Raw genomic sequence first — 19,992 nt, 5'->3', positions numbered from 1 at the left:
AAGCATGCTTCTAACAAAAGCCGTGCAGAATTTTTAAAACATCTAGACCCTATACAACAGAGGTAAAATGAGGTCATAAGAAATCCAAGAAATTTGCCCAGGTTTGTTCATGTTACGTTACGCTGCATACAGCACTGAGTGCACCATAAGTTTTCCTGATGTTCTAAATATTGATTGTGTTTCTAACAACGAAATTGAAAAGAATGGCGGTCAAGCCAGGAATCAGGCTATGAAAAACCCGCAGGAAAAGCAGACATTTGTGCTAAATATGCCTGCTCTGAACAGGGACGTTCACGGGACAGGGACTTTTATTTAGATGTTGATGTACCTATTTTTGCTTATAACTCTATGGCTAACTACCTTCGCTGGACTTCAATTTCATGCACACCTCACTTTCTTGTTTGGAGACAGAGGAAAAGCCCTCTGCTTGTTTTAATACAGATGCTTGATCTGTGCCTGACAGTCATGTCACTTCTTGCTCCAGAAGCTGTTAGTGCCTGAGTCTTCTTTCTCAAGAAATCTTGAATGTTCCCTGTGAGGTATGTAAATACAAGGAGCTCAAAAATTTGGCAGGGTCAGGATTTGGAAGTTAATGCTCTGTGGAGAATTCAGTTACTTAGGAAATAATGTCAATAATTTTGGGGATGACACTTTATTTCAAACTAGTAAGAAGGAAATGATTTGATAAGTTCTGATGTGCCAATGGAAATCTGAATAGTATTGTCTTTCAGGTTGTCATAAAACTCAAGAATTGGGCTGTTGGCTAAAGATTCCTTCTTTGAAAAAGAAGTGTTTAATCCAAAATGCTGTTCCAGTTTCTGCATGGGCGATGAAATTTCCTCTGCTCATCAATAACCTCTCTGCTTCTGTCTAGGTGTTTTATTCCTACTGAATTCCTGGCCTGGAGTACATGAGGTTGTTTTGGTTTGGGTTTTAGCGCAGCAGCTTGGTGTGTGGTTGTGCAATCGCAGTGTTGTACAAGATATTTGTGGTGAGATATATTTTCATCAAGATATCCCTGTTCCTGGAATTGCACTCTATTAATGAAATGGGAGAAAAATAAATAAAACAACACCTTTGCCGGCTGCAAATTGGTCACAGGGAGTACATGGTGTTGGGTACATCACTTCATTTTGCTGAGATTATCCCACACAGTAGGAAAAGGTCTAGCAAGAAATACTTTAATTTCTCTCTCTTTTTTTTTTTTTTTTTTTAGACAGTTACAAATTTCCATCTGTTGTTTTTTTTTTTTCTTTTTTTCTGAAACTTTATGAAATATCCAGCTGGACCAATGGATAGCAAGTAGCATTTTCATACAGTGTATTTTTATTGGATGCGTATCTAATGTTCTGAAGACATGAGAAAGAGTGGTAGTAAACTTTCTGTCCTTACTGAAACAACAAAGCAGGAATTTAGGGCGGGGAAATTCCCCTCATAGCTGGGGGAATTCCTCCATCATTTCCAAATTAGCAATATTTTGCCTTGTGAAGAGTTCCTGTGTGATGGTTTCCTAGAAACTTTTCCCGTGTTATGTCTATTTGAGTATAAATGTTTATATGGGAAGTCTTGGAGTTCTATAAAATTACAGTATTTGATGTGTTCACAGGCTGGTTCCGGGTGCTGATTGAAATTGTGTGTCTGCATTACTTAAAAGAACAAAAAAATAAATAGAGCTCTATGATAACTAGCTGTAAGCTGTGGCAAACTAGTAAAAGCAGATATCACTGTTATATTCACATAGGTAAAAACTTCTTTCCTTTGGGAGTGGCAGAGCACTGGCACAGGCTGCCCAGGGAAGTTGTGGAGTCCCCTTCTCTGGAGATATTGAAAACCTGCTTGGATGTGTTCCTGTGCAACCTGCTGTAGGTGACCCTGCTTTGGCAGGGGGATTGGGGTAGATAATCTCCAAAGGTCCCTTCCAACTCCCACCATTCTGTGATTCTGTGATATTGTAAATAGCCCAGTGTGCAAAACACACTTAGTGCCGCTATATGGCAGTGATCAAGAACAACTATGAAATGTTCCTTACTTTTTCTCAGTATTTCTGCAACATGCCATACACTGTCCCTGTGGACACAGAGCTTTGACAAAGGATATTTAAAAAAGCAGGCAAATGAAAAAAAAAAAAACAAAACACAACAAAACAGGCAAAAAAAATAATTTACTTATCAGGAACAATAGTCTGACAATAAAATTAGGGAAGACAGTCAGGTGGAGGGAGTATTTCACCACAGTGTTTTGAAGATGTGATTTCTTTACGGCCTCACCCTCACAAAGCTTCCAGATTTCTGTAACTGATGGGGTTTCTCCTGTGAATGACTTTGTGAAGTTTCTTCTACCAACTACATTCTTTGTCTAACTTTCTTCTCTGAGTTGCTAGAGATGGGGTACTAAGCAAGGAGGAACCAAGTATGGTTTTGCTAGGTATGTTTCTGTATTCCCTTCATTCTCCAACGACTGTTAGAGGAACTGCTGCCCATAACTTTATATTTTGCAATAGTGTTGATGTTGTAATTAAAATATTATAAAGCCTTTGATGTAATTCCTCTCTGCCTCAGCTTTTGGAGTGGTCATGAGGGTAAAACTCTGCTGCTTCCAGCTTTGTGTTGGCATCTTCTGACAGGGTTGTCCTGTGCATAATCTTATCTGTGAAAGAGGAGTTAGGAGAGAGCTTACACGCTTACCTAGATCAAGAAAATATTGAAGAAGCCTTTAACACTTTGCTTATAAGGCACTCAGTTATAGATGGAAGGAGGAAGTTTGTACGTAACAGGCCTTTCATAGAATCATACAATCATAGAATCGTCCAGGTTGGAAGGGACCCGTAAGACCATTAACCTAACACTACCAAACCCACCCCTAAACCATATGTAATTAACCCTTGGAACTGGACAAAACACTGCTTTAAATCTGAATCATAGAACCATAGAATCATGGAATCATTTTGGTTGGAAAAGACCTGTAAGATCATCAAGTCCAACTATCAACCTAACACTAAGTCCACCACTAAATCATGTCTACCCATCTTCTAAATACCTCCAGGGATGGCGATTCCACAATTTTCCTGGGCAGCCTGTTCCAATGTTTGATAACCCTCTCAGTGAAGAATTTTTTCCTGATATCCAATCTAAAACCTCCCCTGGTGCAACTTGAGGATGTTTCTTCTTGTCCTATCGCTTGTTACTTGGGAGAAGAGACCGACCCCCACCTCGCTACAACCACCTTTCAGGTAGTTGTAGAGAGTGATAAGGTCCCCCCTCAGCCTCCTTTTCTCCAGGCTAAACAACCCCAGTTCCCTCAGACACTCCTCATATCACTTGTTCTGCAGACCCCTCACCAGCTTCGTTGCCCTTCTCTGGACACGCTCCAGCACCTCAAGGTCTTTCTTGTAGTGAGGGGCCCAAAACTTTCCATTAGTTGTAAAGATGATCACTTGCCACAAAAGGTCCCGGTAACCACTTGGATCCAAAATCAAATTCCTTCCATTACTTCATTATTAAACCCACTGAAGACTATGAAGGAGGACACTGCTCATAACATTTCAGGACTTCGTCTGTGCTTACAGTGGGAGAATAACAGCTCTGGTCTCTGGGAAGAGCCAACCATGAGTGCAGCTAAACTCTGCTCGAAAGAAGCATGGCCTCAGAAGCCCTATTTGAAAGGGGAAAGTTTCTCCTCTGCCCACACCTCAGCAGGCGATTCTCTCCTGGGTGTAGAGCTGTTAGTAACACAGTTCTGCCTGATTTTGGCAAGAAGCATCTCCTGCTGTTGTCCGCTTAGAACTTTAATACTGGGGGGTATGTTTAAATAGTGGTCTCTCTAACTTTAGGGTATGGGCACCCTGCTTGCCTTAAACCAGCCCGCCTGGGCTCTGGTGCCAGTGTAAATCGTGGCGGTGCATAGTTCATTACAGGCTGCAAAATCACCGCAGAAAGAGGGTGTTTTTCTGCTGTGCGTACTGTGCTGCTACCACCAGACTGTTATCTGCATCAGAAATGTGCAGTTTGTTGCTGGTTTGTGTACATCTGCAGCATGCCCTAGGCAGTGAGTCTGCTCACACTTAATCAGGGCTAGGAAAGCAGAACTTCGAGAGACACAGAGGTGGAGTGGCAGGATGGAGGTGCCTCAGCAGCTGCCTTTCAAGAAAGCTCTCTCTCTGTGTTTCCCAAGTTTGCTTGGCTGGAAGTGTTTGGGCACAGGCAAAGAGGATTTCAGGGAATTAAATGACCCTGAGCTGATATCTTTATCTTGTCAGCCTATCTCCTTCCTCTTCAGGCACTGTTTACTTTGTACCTACACAAATAAGTGTGTTAACAACACCGAAGCCAACACTTTGATGCTTTGGAGAATCAATGATTCACGCCGTGTGATGGGTTGCCAGTGCCCCCAGCTCTCCAAAGGGAAATCCAGCTCCCTGTCCAACTGAACCTCAAGAGCTCAACATCCATCCGGCAAGCCCTCACTCATTTGAGAAGGGTAATTAGCTCCATGAGATGACCAAGCGGCACGCCTGCAGCATGACAGGCTTTCAGGCAAAGCTTGAGGGACAGCTGAGCTGAGGCTAGAATATGAGCCAAGGCCTCTAGGAGAAATTACAGACCTTCTATAAGGCAAACTTCGTAGCTGTCTAAAGTCATCCTTCTGGTGAAGTTTACCAAGATGATGGCCTGAATTAGAGAAAGACATGCTTTTCCTGTCATCATTCCTGTACAGACTCCGCTAGCCGTGTTTTATTCAGCAGTTGTACCTCGGGCCCTGTTGTGTTGGCTCCACGTCTAGCAGTGGCTCACTTGGCCGTCTCTATTTTTGTCACCAAGCAATGCCATGACAAATAACTCATCCTTTTCCTCTGTTTGTAAACCGCTTAATTTAGCTCCTGCTCTACAGCAAAACCTGGTGCAGTTATTTATATCAACATGGCCCCAAGCACTTAAAACAAGTCAACATTCTGATTATGGCTCTGCATATTTTATTGCCTATATTTAAATCATGCTGCTCTAAACCAGCACCTGTTCTTCCATTACCGCATTCCAATTTAATAGTTGCTGCCTGTCCAAAGAGCCATCATGATGGAAAATGGTCTACAGATTATTTAATTTCTATAGTAGTCCACGCTTCTTGGAATAAACATTGGTTTCAAAGTTTGTGTGCGATTTGTTAAATATTTTACACCTGAGGATGGCTAGAACTTTTTTTTTTTGGGGGGGGGGCGGCGGGCTGAAAGTAAAACATCATTCTGTATTAATTTCCGTATTGCAAATATTGCCTCTTCCTGTAGTGCCAAGACTCTAGTTCTGCTGATGCTGCTCTGACAGTCTCTCTGTCAAGTTCTCTCACCAACATCCTTATCTTGTCTCCACGCTGTCCCAGCCTGGGAGTGTTTCTGATGATAATAATCCAATGCACAACCACTTGTCAAACTTTCGATGCCCTGAGCTCGTCTTGCCCAGTGTGTAATAGTATGACTGCGCTTGCTCTGCTGTTCTCTTTTGCCCCAGCACTGCAAACACAGAGAGAGAATTTTATTACATAAAAAGGGCTGCGTTAAAAGCCTTTAACTTGTTCAAAACTTGGATCAAGCGATCAAGACATCAGAGAACGTGACTTGTTAAATATGCATGTATTTTCTTGAACCAGCAGAGTCCTGTCTTTTTACCTGGGATTGCTTATCTCCTTTATAACAGATCTTCTGAAATCTGAAAAAGGGAAGAGACTTCTAAAACGTCCAGAGTCATTCCCCGAATTTCTCTGTCCTGAGCACTGCAAGAAGCAGGAGTGGTTTTGTAGATCAGTGTCTGATCATAACATGATGCGTGTGCGTTAAGTAACCAGAGAATGGAGACTGCACAGCCAACTTTTATCTTTGGCATTTCCTACCTTCTGAGTGCTGAACACCTTTCAGTCCAGTGATATTCTCAATGTTGACTCCAGCTAGATGTCTACATCTGTATCATAAAAAGGCACAATGTTATGGAGTAAAAAAGGCAAAATGTGGTATCGTTAAGCTTTGAGGATTTGCTGTTTTTTTTTTTTTTTCCTTTAGCCTTTTTAAACATATGAGGCAGTAATATCCTTACAGACACACACATTCTGCCTCTCTCAGCCTTTCCATGTGTGATTCTGCAGACACATTCAAAATCCTGTTTATATGTGCAATTTTGTGATGAATGACTTTCATCTAACTAGATGTGGCCTTGGATGACATACACCTGAGCAAGTTACCTTCCGCTCCCTTGGTAGTCAGCACAGGAGGAGGTGTCAATGGCCACATGAATTTTGTTTGGTGTATTTGCTAGATCTCTGTTGACCATAGGGTGACTCTAAACACCTCAGACATATTCTATGTTTCATGCATTTCTAGTTAGTGAGATGAATCTCACAGTCAAGTGTCTGTGATTAAATTTTTTCACAAACAAGCATAATCAGTGTGATGAATGTAAACTATGTGCTTACTTAGAACGTCCTCAGAACATCTGAAGTCTGTAACTTGTCCAAGTGAAACTCTGGCATGAATTTGGTCAGGCAAAATGCAATATAAGCATTTGAAATCTGACAAGGACAGCTGAGTTTACAGCGGGGGTAGACAGTGCCATGAAATTTTTCATGACCAGAAATGGAAATGCACTCAGAACAGTGTCAAAAAACATATTATCCATTAGCCTTTCACTGTCTTATCTGTCACTAGTTCATTCGCCATCACTAGTGAGTAGCATCATGGTGATGTTTAAGTCCCTTTGTTACGTGCTTGGATTCTTTGGTGATGTCTTTGTTGACATGACAGTTTGTGCTCAAAAGCAAATTCCTTTACGCACACATCAGGCAGCCACATGGCTCTTACAAGAGGATGCGTCTCATCCATCTTCTTACATTATCTTTTCCAGCTCTACAGCACCTGATGCTGGAATCTTTCCAAGGAGGATCTCGGTCAACTGGCTGTCATGTCCAGATGTGGCCTATTCAGAAGACAGATGGAATTGACCTTTAGGTGTTGCTAAATATTTGAATGAAGTCAAACGTCCCAATATACTCTCATGGACTTAGTATAGACCTATGTCCATGCAGTTTGGAGATCAGTCATGTATGAACAAGAGCAGAACTTAAAAACAAATATATATATATATATATATAGATATAGTGGGGTTTTTTATGAGTACAGGAAAATAATATATGGTCTGTGTCCTAAAGAGTTCTAATTTCCTGTATGAAACCAACGAAAAAGCCCAGACTGAGAATATTGGGGTGAGAGGAGCCCAGTCAAACGTGAGAAAGGTGGATAATTCTGTCTGAGTATCCTAAATAGCCTTCAAATAACTTGCTGCTTTTGATGCATTTTGTGTTTCTAAGACTGACTATGGGAATATCAGAAAAAAAGATTCAGGTGAACAATGAGAATAAGACACAAAAACTGCTGAAAATTGAAAACGATGTCTAGAGTTTTAGCTCTCAGTTGTACATAGAACTTTAAAACCTCTTTTTCTTTTGAAGGTCATAAAGAAGAAATACAAGTTGGGGAAGGAAGAGGTAGGGAAGGGGTGAAAAAAAGAGGATTATGTAGCAGTGGGGAGCTAGTCTAGGTGAAAGTTTGTATTATCTCCTTTTTCCTTCTGTTTTTCTCTCCCTCCTCTTCTATCTGAATTTCCCCTGCTGTTTCATTTTGTGCACAATACCAACAGCAGGTTATTATTAAATGTTGTAAGCAGATATAGTGATTTGTGCTGAGCTGAACTCAGAACGGGTGTCCTGACAGGCACGTGCAAACAGAGGACAAATCGAGGTTGTTCTTCGTTCTTTTTTTTGAGCGATCTGACCTAAATTTGTACAGCTGTGCTCACATTTAATCCTGCCTAATAGCTCAAAGGCTTTATATCTCGTAAGAGCAGCCTACTGGCACCTGACATGTATTCTGGCCCTTGTTCAGTTCTGCCCTACAAATCCTCCGGCACAACCTGGTGTTTTTGGCTTTTTCCCTAGTACATTTATTCCTACATCTAAACACCCTTGAAATGACCAGTCTATGAAGAGTATGATCTTCAGCTGCCTTGGATTTGGTGGCCTGTGCGAATTCTCCAATATGGATTGGTCCCACAAACAGAACATGAGGGGAATTGAAGTTGTTGACTTGTTTTTCCTAAGTGACTTTCTTTTGATCCCTTAGGTACACTCTCTTTTCATGCATGACTGTGTAAACCATATATTTGAAGCTATTGATCTAGAGTGAAGGTTCTCAACTGTGAGGTCCAAGTCATTTTACTCATAACACTAATTTTGTTGCTGGAGGTTGAGTGGATATCTACTCCTAGTGAACTAGGTACCACCGGTACTCTGAGAATTCCAGCTGTGCTGGCAAAAGACAAAACACAGTGCAGTTTGTAAGTCAAAAAAAAAAAACAAAAAAAAAAACAACCAGCTCCTTTCTTACTTGCTCCACCGTGAATATTCTTTGGGGTTTTGGGATACCAGTAATTTTTTAAAGGATCACTTATTATTTGTCTTCTGTGTCTCTAACTCATAACGTTTTGGTGGTAGCAATCAACGAACCTTGGGAAAAGTGATTAATGGTGTGGCACTCTTTATGAACACGTCTAATGCATCTGACAAAATTGTGGATATTGATTTTCCTGAGAATATTAAACAGCAAACTTTTTTTTTTTTTTTTAATGTTGAGAGATTATTTTCAGGGCTTGCATCCAAACTGAGTTAGCTTTTTAGAGTATAAAAAAACCCCTAGTCTTTAACATTTTGAACTAGGCTAAATGCTTATGCAGTGGAAAAAAAAATGTTTAATAGATATGATTGAATAAGACTACGTGCCTTGCATTTTTTTACCTGTAACACAAGTCTGCACTTTCGCTTACATATTGAGGAAAAAAATCAAAGAATTACAACAGACTGTAAACCTAAAAACCTTAGCAAAATAGCTGCAAGGGATTATTGCTATCTTGTGCTGTGATACTATCTCATTCTGTAAACTACACTGGGTAATGTTAGGTGATTGTAAAGACTGTAAATCTTACAAAGTAATCCCTGATACTTCCATGAGTAAACACAGAATTAGAAGGTTTGTCAGGGCTAAGAATAACATGATTTCTGAAGAATTAGAATCATAGAATGGTTAGATTTGGAAGGGAACTTAAAGATCATGTAGTTCCAACTGCCCTTGCCACGGGTAGGGACACCTCCCACCAGACCAGGTTGCTCAAAGCCCCATCCAGCCTGGCCTCAAACACCTCCAGGGATGGGGCAGCCACAGCTTATCTGGGCAACCTGTTCCAGTGTCTCACCACTCTCACAGTAAAGAATTTCTTCCTAATATCTAAACTAAACCTACCCTCTTTCAGGTTAAAACTGTTACCCCTTGTCCTTACTGCTATACTCCTTGATAAGAAGTCCCTCCCCAGCTTTCCTGTAGGCCCCCCTTAGGTACTGGAAGGGGCTATAAGGTCTCCCCGGAGTCTCCTCTTCTTCAAGCTGAACAACCCCAATTCTCTCAGCCTGTCTTCATAGGCGAGGTGCTCCAGCCCTCTGATCATCCTCATGTCCCTCCTCTGAACCCGTTCCAACAGGTCCATGTTCTTTTTATGTTAAGGTCCCCAGAGCTGGACACAGTACTGCAGGTGGGGTTGCACCAGAGCAGAGTAGAAGTGCAGAATCACCTCTGTTGCCCTGCTGGCCACGCTTCTTTTGATGCAGCCCAGGATGTTGTTGGCTTTCCGGGCTGCAAGCGCACACTGCCAACTCTTGTTGAGCTTCTCATCAACAAACATCTCCAAGTCCTTCTCAGGGCTTCTCTCAATCCATTCTCTGCCCAGCCTGTTTTTGCACTTGGGATTGCCCCGACCCAGGTGCAGGACCTTGCACTTGGCCTTGTTGAACTTCATGAGGTTTGCACAGGCCCACCTCTCCAGCCTGTCCAGGTCCCTCTGGATAGCATCCCTCCCCTCCAGCGTGTCAACCACACCACACAGCTTGGTGTCGTCGGCACAATTCCTGAGGGTGCACTCACCTCCACTGTCCATGTCGCCAACAAAGATGTTAAACAGCACTGGTCCCAGTACCAACCCCTGAGGAATGCCATGCATCACTTGCACCACTTGAGACTGAAGTCTTAAATGGTAATACATATTAAAACAAACAGAAACATCACAAACAAGCAGCGACCCAAAAGCTGTGGATTTTGTAAGTGCATTTAGAAAACACACTAACAAGCCATCCGGTTGACTTCTAAATTGTGTATGTGCATCATCTATTCAAATTTCATTGCATATATTCCTTGCTTTCAACTTCATTACATACTGTTGAGTGAGGCCAAATATTGAGTGAGATGATATCTGTTTTCACTGAGTGTAGATATTTTGATTTATCAATCTGTTGAAGTTCTTGAATGTGAGAAACTGGATACCAGGCAGAGCTTTCTTGTTACTGTTAAAGCTGTGGCAAAAGGCAAATCTTGAGGGATCGCATACTTCATTGGCTTTCCATGATTCAGGATAAAGGCTCTAGCTAGTTGACTGTGTTATAATAAGATGAAAGGTCTAATTCAACAAGTTAAAGGGACATAAATCCAAGCTTGAATCACTTTGCTGAAGTGAAAACATAATCTTTGGTGATTTCCCCAGGTTTGACGCACGTGTCTCAGAAAAAAGGAAGTTTTCTAATAATTCCAGTAAAAAGTTTACATTTCAGTAATTATTTAGCCTCAGCAGTGCTGGAAAACAAACAAAACTGTTTTAGGAAAAGAAGAGATATTCTGTATAAAATTCAATGCCACCTCTACCCTAGAATAGTCTAGAAATATATTACTCATGGGAGATCCAGGTTCTAGACCCTGTTATGTCAGCGATTTGTACTGAGAAAGAGTAACATGTAAAATATTGTACCTACTTATTTAATAGTTTTGCTTAACAAGCCTTGTCATATTTTTGTATCTTTAATATTGTATTTAGATTGGCTACTTTTAAAAGTGTAAAGGAGGTATCTTGCTGTCACCTAAAATCTTAGAAGATAATTACTGGCTTGATTTATTTTAACAAAATTAGTTGTTAACTTTTGAAATCATCGGTTTTCTGAAGACCTCACCTCTCCCATTTTATTGATGTCCTGGCAGAAAAAAAAATGACAGGTTCTGTAAACTGGAGAATGGTTAATGACAATGTTGTAGTGAAAGGACTTACTGACATTTGTGACTGCTTTGACTCCAGCAATTAATGTATGCTCAGAAAAGGCTATTGACGTGCAATCACTGTCCTAAGAACTGGAATCCAGTTCAGCTGCATGAAGGTGAACATTTGAGCAATTTAATTAATAAAGAAAAACAACAGAAAAAAAAAGACTTGATCTAATGAATATGCTGCTTCTCCTAATGCTTTAGTCTCAGAGCATATTCATGGGTGCTTATAGTCCTCCTTTCATTTTTTTACTCCGTTCTTTACTTAGAATTTTAAAGTAGGTGAAGGCATTTGGGGAGACGATAATAAGGTTATCTCACTGTGACTTTATTCTGCACACTTAACCAAGGAATTCTTAATAAATAAATAAATAAATGAACAAATAAAAATGTGCAGCCAACAACAAACACCAGCTCACAATAAAATAAAAGATGCTTTAAAAGCAGTAAGGACAGTGGTGCTATCCTGGAGATACTGTGTGCTGTGTTTCCTGAGAGGCAGCTTTATTCTCCTAAATGAATGTTTCTATGTTTATGAGTCATTGCCCTTTATCACAGTGTGTTTTGTTCTTTTGTCCTTGGTGTTTTTTTCTTGTTTTTTTTCTTTTACTTTTTTTTTTTTTTTCTCCTGGATTCTATGATGGAGATGGACAAGAATGGCGAAAGCACTAAATAAATGTCTGGTTTATTTTTCACTCAGATGTAGTTGCACAAATGTTAGGAAGTTCATGGAATGACAGAGTATGTAGTGTCCTGTCCTTATTTCCACCCTCCTCTGTCCCCATCTCACCTTCCTCTACTCCCTTTGGTTGGGTGGATGCTTGATTGCTATCTCAGCAGGGAATTGTCAGAGTCATTTTTAGCTTGAAGGTGTTTAACAGTTGTGTGTGTATGGTATGTAACCAACTAATCACCTGCTGTCAGGGGGCTCAGTCAGTTGACAGTATCTCTAAAATTTCATTAACACAAATACTGTGAGTCAAAAAAATTACGGAGAGCAATGGAGAATAAAGATGAATAAAGCTATTGCAGTTTGGCCAGTATCATGTGTTGAACAATCTCCAATCCAGAAGGTATCTCTACTGATAACAATGGAGATATGGGGAGTAAAATCAAGTCTTATTCTAAAAATGCAAGTGAGACAGTCTCCAATCATTAAAATATATTTTTTTATCATAGGGCTTTATTTATAGAAAGGATTTTGATTTTCAGTTAGTGTCTTCTTGCTACAAGTGAAATGACAATCAAAATTGACTGTCTCTTGCTGGGACACAAACTCTAGTGGAAAGGACAAACTGTCAAAGTGGTGATCTGACTCGTAACCCTGGTGCATGTAGGACAGCACAGCACAACCAGTGACAACGGCAGCACTTTATGAAGCAATCCAGTGCTTTGGAGTGATGAGAATGATCATGGGGACTGCTTTTACAGAAGCATATGACCAAAACACTTCCCATGTTGCTTTAGTATCTTCACATGGATTAGTGTTGTCTTCAGTTCTCTGTCTGAAAAATGCAGAGTTTGACTTAAAAACAGGCATTTTAGAAAAAACAATGTACTAAAGCCTTCCCAAGACTCACCTCTATTTTTCTTTGAACTGCATATTAGATAAATTGATGATACTTCAGTATTGGCAACATTCCTTATTGGCAACGTTCCCTATTGTGTTTACAATGCTGATGTAATGGCATCCTTCACTTCAGTATTATTTTTACCGGCTGCTCCTCTATTTATAAGTCAAGTTTGTCCCACATTGTGAAGAGTGAGTAAGGGGTGATCAGAGGTCCTTCACAAGCCCTGGATTTTGAAGGGCTATGATGAGGTTCCTTTAAGCAGGCACCTGGTACAGCAGTGAAAACTTGGTGCATCATTTTAAGCCCCTGTGTTTTCTTGATCCAGGGGTGTCTGCAGCTTGTTTTGTCATATTTCATAGCTTCTTTCATTGAAGCATGACGCCCATGTCTCTGAGCAGTGTTTTTTGAACCTTACTAAGTGCCATGATGATAAGGTGCACCTGAGGCCCCTTTTAGTACGTGTTGGGTGTTCCCTGAAGTACCAGGCACTGCTGCTGGGGCCTTAGTCCGTATCGCCATCTGACGTAAATGTACGTGCTCTGATCCTCTGGTGTGGTGGTGGGATGGATGGAAGTCCAACCTGGTGTAGTAGCTATTCACTCTCTCATTCTGGTGATCAGTGAGGGCAATAAAGTTACATAAACAGGTTTTTCTTTTGCAGGACAATTCTTCTATATTTGTTTTGAAAAGGTCTACATCATGCAAAATAAAATGTAAATACAGTGAAGACCTGTGTGTGTATTTCCACGAGTTTAATTTTTCATTTACCCTAGATAACCTTAGCCTCACATCATTCTTTCTGTCTTTGACAATATTGGTGCTGGTCTGGACTGGTTGGCCATCCATTCATACCTCTCCTCTTTAAACTGGTGTCTTCAAAAGCATGGAGTTTCCTTTGATCCTGAGCTTTTGCTCTAGGGAAATATGCCTCAGCACAACACGCAGATTTATCCCGAGGCGATTCTTCCAATTAGCACCCTCCTCAAGGCTAAATAACTTGTCAGAGTATTTCTTTATGGTATTGTGTGATTTCCCCTTGGCTTCCCACACACAGTCTGCTTTGCTTTGATACTGTACACTCAGACAAGGCTATCACACACATAACCAGGTGTCTATGTGATATACAGGCCTTATAAACAGTATAGAACTCCTTCATGCAGAAAGCCAAAACAAGAAAAGGTTAGTCTCATTCATGTTCAAATGGAAGGGTAAAAAAGAAAAAGAAAAAAAAAAAGAATAGTACTTTGTCAAATTATAATGTTTGAGTTTACCTTCACTGCTCCTAAATCATGGCCTAACACAAGTTAATGCAGAGTTCCTCACCTTTGAGGCATATCAGATGGGTAGCTTAGCAATTGTCCTTATTTTCTTCCTCACAGTTATCGACATATATTATATACGTTGCATGCATCTTACATCCCGTTCTTGCCATTCCAGAGTCAACATCTGCAATGTTTGTTTTGTGAATGAAAAAATCAACAACCTTTTAACTCTGGAATGAGCTCTTTTTTGAAAAATAGCAGTGCTTGAGAGGATAGCCAGAAGAAAAAACCCATAGTTTAAAATAATGGGTATAATAAGCCAGTCAGTTGGAAAATTACTAATCAGAACTTGAGCATTGAGACTTATCAGAAAGCTACAGCCTAATGCTTATCTGAGGACTTCATGTATCAAACTCCTCTGCTGCATTGGAAAAAATGATCAAATCTTTGAGTGCCATGGAAATTACTGGTTAGCACATATGGAGAAATTCTCCACTTTTCAGTCTGAACCCGTTGTCCCCTTAAAGCTCTGTATGTCTCAAACAGGGAATTATTAATAACCCGTATGTGGGTCTTCCTCAGATATTGTACTTGACTGCTGTCAAACAGCTAACAAAATGATGCTTATCAATGTGTTAATTAAACAAATCAGATCTCTGTCTTCTCAATGATGCTATAGACAATTTCCAGACAGCTTGCAGATTGCCTGAAGTAGACTTGCAGGGAGAAGAGGACGAAAGGGTAAATAGAAAATTCAAAATCTGTCCAAAACCTGTAAAAGCCCTTGGCTTGCCTCTGCTGCTATTAGGGAAATGTTAAGGGTTTACACTGGTGTATTAAATGGTGCTGGTTTGGAAAGTTACTTTCGCAAAGCTTCCTTAAGTAAGGTATGAACTCATGAGATTCGTTCCAACCTGAATTATTCTGTGATTCAATGAACGTATGAGATATTAGCTGTAAATGGCTGTAACGCTTCAAAATCTTGATCTGACTGCTGTGGCCTATTAGGTGCTTTGATTGCCAATATTTTCCTTAGAAGAATCTCTTCCATTCATTAGTCTTTAAATTATTCAGATTCCCTCAGAAGCTTCCCTTCCGGGACTTTAGTTAAGTCATAGGAGGGGTCAAAAGCGAGAGAATTCTGAATTCTGCTCTCGTCTGTCTGGAGTTTTTGTCTTTTTGGCCTGTGCTTTTACAGAAATGAGCTGCGCTGACCCTGGATATCTGCCATTTGGTAAAATGGGAATAAAAAAATCAATTTCCCGTACAAGAGTAGCAAGAGAGTTAATTAAAATTTGCTTTGAGATTCTTGTACATAATATGTTATTTACTTTTTGCTTCTTATACTTTCCATAATATTATCATTCTGTCTTCAGGCTTAATTAGACTTTTTGCCTCTCTTAATTACTGCTTTGATCTTGAAGATGGAGCCCAGTGATGTTATTGGAAAGATTCCAGTTGATTTCAGTTGATTTCAAGCTTTGCATGAACCCCAAGATGCTGAAGAAAATACAGTAATCCATCCATGGATTTGGTAAGCAAAATACTTCAAATGTTTATAATGCCTGTATATATGTGTTGTTTAGGTGATGACCTGAAAAAATCATGTCTGAGGTCCAGGGAACGGTCGAGTTTTCTGTGGAGCTACACAAATTCCATAATGTGGACCTCTTCCAGAGAGGGTGAGTTGATGTTTCCATTAATTTGCAGCTGATTACAGAGGAGCAGTTTACAGAAAGGAGTTAAATTACAAAACAGGTTATTTTCTGCCAAATGCAGTTATATTTCATGCAATCTTCGGGACCAGGAAGGATGTCATTAGGCTTTCATTGCTGTCAAGGAAGATCAATGTACATTACTTTCACTATGAAGTGAGACTGACTGACTTGTTTTTGTAATACAGTGTTATAATGATCCAAATTATTTTAAGCATCTGTTCAGATAGAAGTACGATAGCTGCTTTAAATGCTTCTGGACTGGTGTTGAGCCTCTGTGCTAAATGATAGCTGCATTGAACCATAATGAAAAAACATCCATTTTAGGGTCATAAATCTAATGACTGTATTCTTTTAATAAAATTTAGCTGAATCCCACCATTTCAAAAGGGAACATGTATACTCATGTTTGCCTAAAGCTCCGGTTCTGGTGGCCACGTTGATTTTTTTCACAAACATGTACAACTTTTGGTTTACTGAAACTTTTGCCCCTATTGTTTTGCATCTCTCTTCCCAATAGCTTTTATAACAACCCGGTGGCTGTGAATCGGAGAAGCCTAACCAAGTGCGAGTTGTTACTCTGTTTGCATATTGGACCCCACAGGTGTTTTTCAGTGAGGAAAAGACAAGATCCTGAAACACTTTTTGAGGAGACCGGAAGACTCAGATGGGTCAAAAGAATGTACTTAATGGACAAGAGTGGGTCTAGTGGAATATTATTTTCTTTCATCTGTGAGGATCTATATGTACAGCACAGTAGATCTTTTTTGAGCCTTAGCTTGGCACAGGTGTGGTTCACAGCTGATATGTCCATCTCGAGCACCATTTCAAGCAAGAAAACTATGGAATGTTTCAGGTATTGGGATGGATTAAGTGGAGCTGTTTCCATTTGCATACAGGCATTTTGTTATTTGTTTTCACTGAGGTGAACTATGTGGAAAAGATGCTGTGAACTTGAATGAAGGAAACACTTTGTTTTAACAGCTGACATCTGTCATTCTGTTCACATCTCCAAGCGAATACCCACCAACTTTATGTTAGAAAGCATTCTGACTATACCAAGTACTTGTGTTAAACAGGAAAAAAATATCCTTTGTGCTTGAGGTGTTTGGTTTATCTAAGTTACAAAGGAAATCTACGTATTCTGGTCCTTATGATCTTAGAAGACAGGCATAACTATAGATTTTTTTCTTGGCTTCTGATGATCACTGTAATGTCTTTGATTTTCCACACCCATCTGGGAGTTCAGTGATTTTTTCGGACATAGGCGGTAGGATGTTCAATGGTTAGCCAGGAGTCTTCCCACTTCTCACGTTACAGTGTGACGAGCTGCCTATTTTTTGTCATATTGGTCTGCTTTTGCATTCAATAATTTCTATAAAAAGCTTTCTTTGGCATTGACAGTCAGATCAAATCTCTGGTGTCGGGGTAAACCTAGCACTAACACAGATAATATATTCCGCTGTCACACTAATGAGTTCCTAATTACCCTTGCTTTTTTCCCCACTGGTGCTTACCTGGCTTTACTGATTAATATTCCAAACACATGGTACTATGGGTTATACTGCATTAATTTGTTTACTGTAATTTTTCTTTCTATATAGCCTGCATATTATTACATTTGCTTTCCTTCCATAGTTTTAACTTTTGCATTTCCAACTAAAACCTTTATTGTGTCTCATATTTGCTGATCAGTATCCTCTGGCTGGCTTCATGTACCCAGCAGCCCCTATCACTGCAGCAAGAAAGTGTGAAGAAAAGGACTAGATAAGCTTGCCAAATTTCATTTTAACTTGGGCACGTTTTTTTTTTTTTTCCGCTATTGCCATTGTTGATATTCACTACAGACATCTGGGATACCTTGGACTGACATATGGTCTCCCCAGATGAGAGGGTGGTAGAAGTAATAATGATGGGAATTTTCTATTTAACTAGTGTTTCTCTTCTTTGAGTGCCTTGTAAATTGAGTCAATATCATTCTGTCCTGATGAAGGCCAGAAAGGGGATTTACGAAAGGTTGTCCGTCAGGATAGCAGTGGAGCTGAAATAAATCTTCATTTCTGTGAGAACCTAACATGCTGTGTTTTTTTATCAACAAAAGCAAGGAAAATGTCTAGTATTGATAATAATTTATGTTGCTTACTTTTCCTATTAATACTCTGGTACAAAAACAAAAGAAAAAAAACATAATAAAAAAACTGATTCTGTATCTCCACAAATACATAGCAGTCCTGCTACTATATGCCTAATTGACATAAGGTTGAAATTCCTCGGTTGGAGCTGTGTAACTGTGCAGAAATAAGGACAGTGTTTTCCAAAACACTTAGTCTTGGTTAACTCTCCCTCTAAGGACAGTACCTTTAGGGAGAGCACGGCTGGGCCAACAGTGAGCCCTTCGGAGAAGGGCACTCCATGCAAATAAAGGCATAAATAAATCAACAAGGTATAGCAAGAGAATCCTGGGAGAATCAGCCCTTCTGGAGCCGTTAGGTGATGGTTAATAATCAAACTTGATTAAAGACATGATCTGCTGGCTGTAAGCCACAGAGTCAAAGTGCTTTAAAATGTTAGGCCTTCGGTAATGGTCCTGTTCTATTTCTGATTGCACCGGAAGCTATTTTGAATTCTGCACGCACACACAGCCAGTTGCCACCTCTCTTTCCCCAGGAGAAATGGAAACTCCTTAATCTATCTAAATTACACCTTGTCATATTTGAATCATGTTTCTTAACCTGTATGAATAGTTAATACTGAAAAAAGATTCCAATATAAAAGTAGTTAGTTTGTTTTTTGTTTGTTTGTTTGTTTGTTTGTTTGTTTGTTTTAATATTTGTTACAGTTATACATTTCTGGCATATATAACAGGAACAGTCATCAGTACATTATGTGTTGCAGGTAGTTTACTTTGGTCAGTTAGTGTTAAATTTATCTTCTTTTGAAGCACAAACATAACAGTGTCAGTATTTATAGACATCAAACGTTAAATGCCATAGGTGCTACTATAAGGGAAGAAAGAACCTTTTATTTGGTCAAACCAAATGATTGGCAATGCTTTTTGATGCCAGTGTTCTAAAGGTTGAGTATTAGGTAATGCAGTTGCTGGAAGAAAAAAAATAAGTTTTCTGTTCTTAATTCTCTCCATCATGTGCTGCTTAATAACTGGTGACAGATATTTTCTCTAGCGAAATTAGCTAACTGATTCTGATTTTCCTTAATAGAGTAGGAAATAAAATTATCCCTGACTGCCAGAGATCAATTAATTGATTTGTCTGGTTCTGTCAGAAGCAATCCTTCTTCACCTTCTTTTCTTAAAGCTTTTCAAAATCTATTTGATGGAGAAAAAAACCAAGCCCACGACTACTGCTTTCAGAGGGTAAGTAACTTTTGGAATCTGTGAGGGAATAGAGGGCACAAAGAAGGTGAAATAGTGATTTAATAATGCTGGGATTCTGGCAATCATGTATTATAAAACAAAGATCAAGGTAAGTCATTAGTTACCAATCACAGGACTGAATAAACTGCTTATCAGTCTTTTCACTCCTCAAATTCCAGGCTGCAATTTTTAAGTGTCTAACACTTACCCTGGTGGTTTATGTGTGTAAGGGGTAGTGGTGATTAAAAACGAGTGAAAAAAATGAAGACTGGCTTCTTCTAAAATGAATGTAACATTGCTCTGGGGAAAAGATCAGTGGTCGCAGAGTTTCCAAAACCCTACAAGTATCAAACCAAGTATCAGTAGCATTCAGAGCTGTTGAAAACACGATATTCTGCCTAAACAGACAAAGCCTTTATGTGGCAAAACACCCCTGTTGCCTACCAGATGGAAAACAGTGCTTCAGTGTATTTAGTCATGAAATCATCCTCTTCAGAGACAAAATGCAGCAGGACCCTTCCTCAGCAAATGGGTTCGGCAATCAACCAATGCCTTTCTTGTCAGGACGAATACCTGGAAAATACACATGGCATTCAGAGGTTCAGACCTTATTTCCTGGAGCCTTTGAGGTACAGTGTCAGGATATGCAAAAAAAATAATAATTTGAAAGTCTAGGACAGAGGCCAATCCTGTTACTTTGTTCATAACAACATGCATTTCTTCAAATTTCTTACCTGTAATGAAATACAAATCACTTTTGGATTATAAATCTATGTCATTTTGACAATAGATACCTAGTTCATTTATGATGCATGTATTCTCTTTAATATAAATTATGTTTAAAGAAAAAAGAAAAAAGAAAAGAGGGCTAACAGGCATGCTGAAGTGATGCATTTCTGGAATA

At 39.7% G+C, this 19,992-nt stretch overlaps 1 protein-coding gene across 1 annotated transcript in view; it reads left to right on the top strand.

The window, feature by feature from the left end:
* Positions 1–15,605: 15,605 nt before the first annotated feature.
* The window catches only part of FAM135B (family with sequence similarity 135 member B), a gene marked incomplete at both ends in the record, with an annotated part of 140,068 nt that continues 135,681 nt past the window's right edge, over positions 15,606–19,992 (top strand). The window contains one exon of the mRNA XM_082479798.1: positions 15,606–15,682. Within this exon, the coding sequence (XP_082335924.1) occupies positions 15,606–15,682 (77 nt within the window). The remainder of the gene's footprint in view (positions 15,683–19,992) is intronic.

The sequence above is a fragment of the Vanellus vanellus genome (assembly GCF_965231255.1).
Source record: "Vanellus vanellus genome assembly, chromosome: 2".
Taxonomy (NCBI): Eukaryota; Metazoa; Chordata; class Aves; order Charadriiformes; family Charadriidae; genus Vanellus; species Vanellus vanellus.
This window is presented reverse-complemented; position numbering and strand designations above follow the sequence as displayed.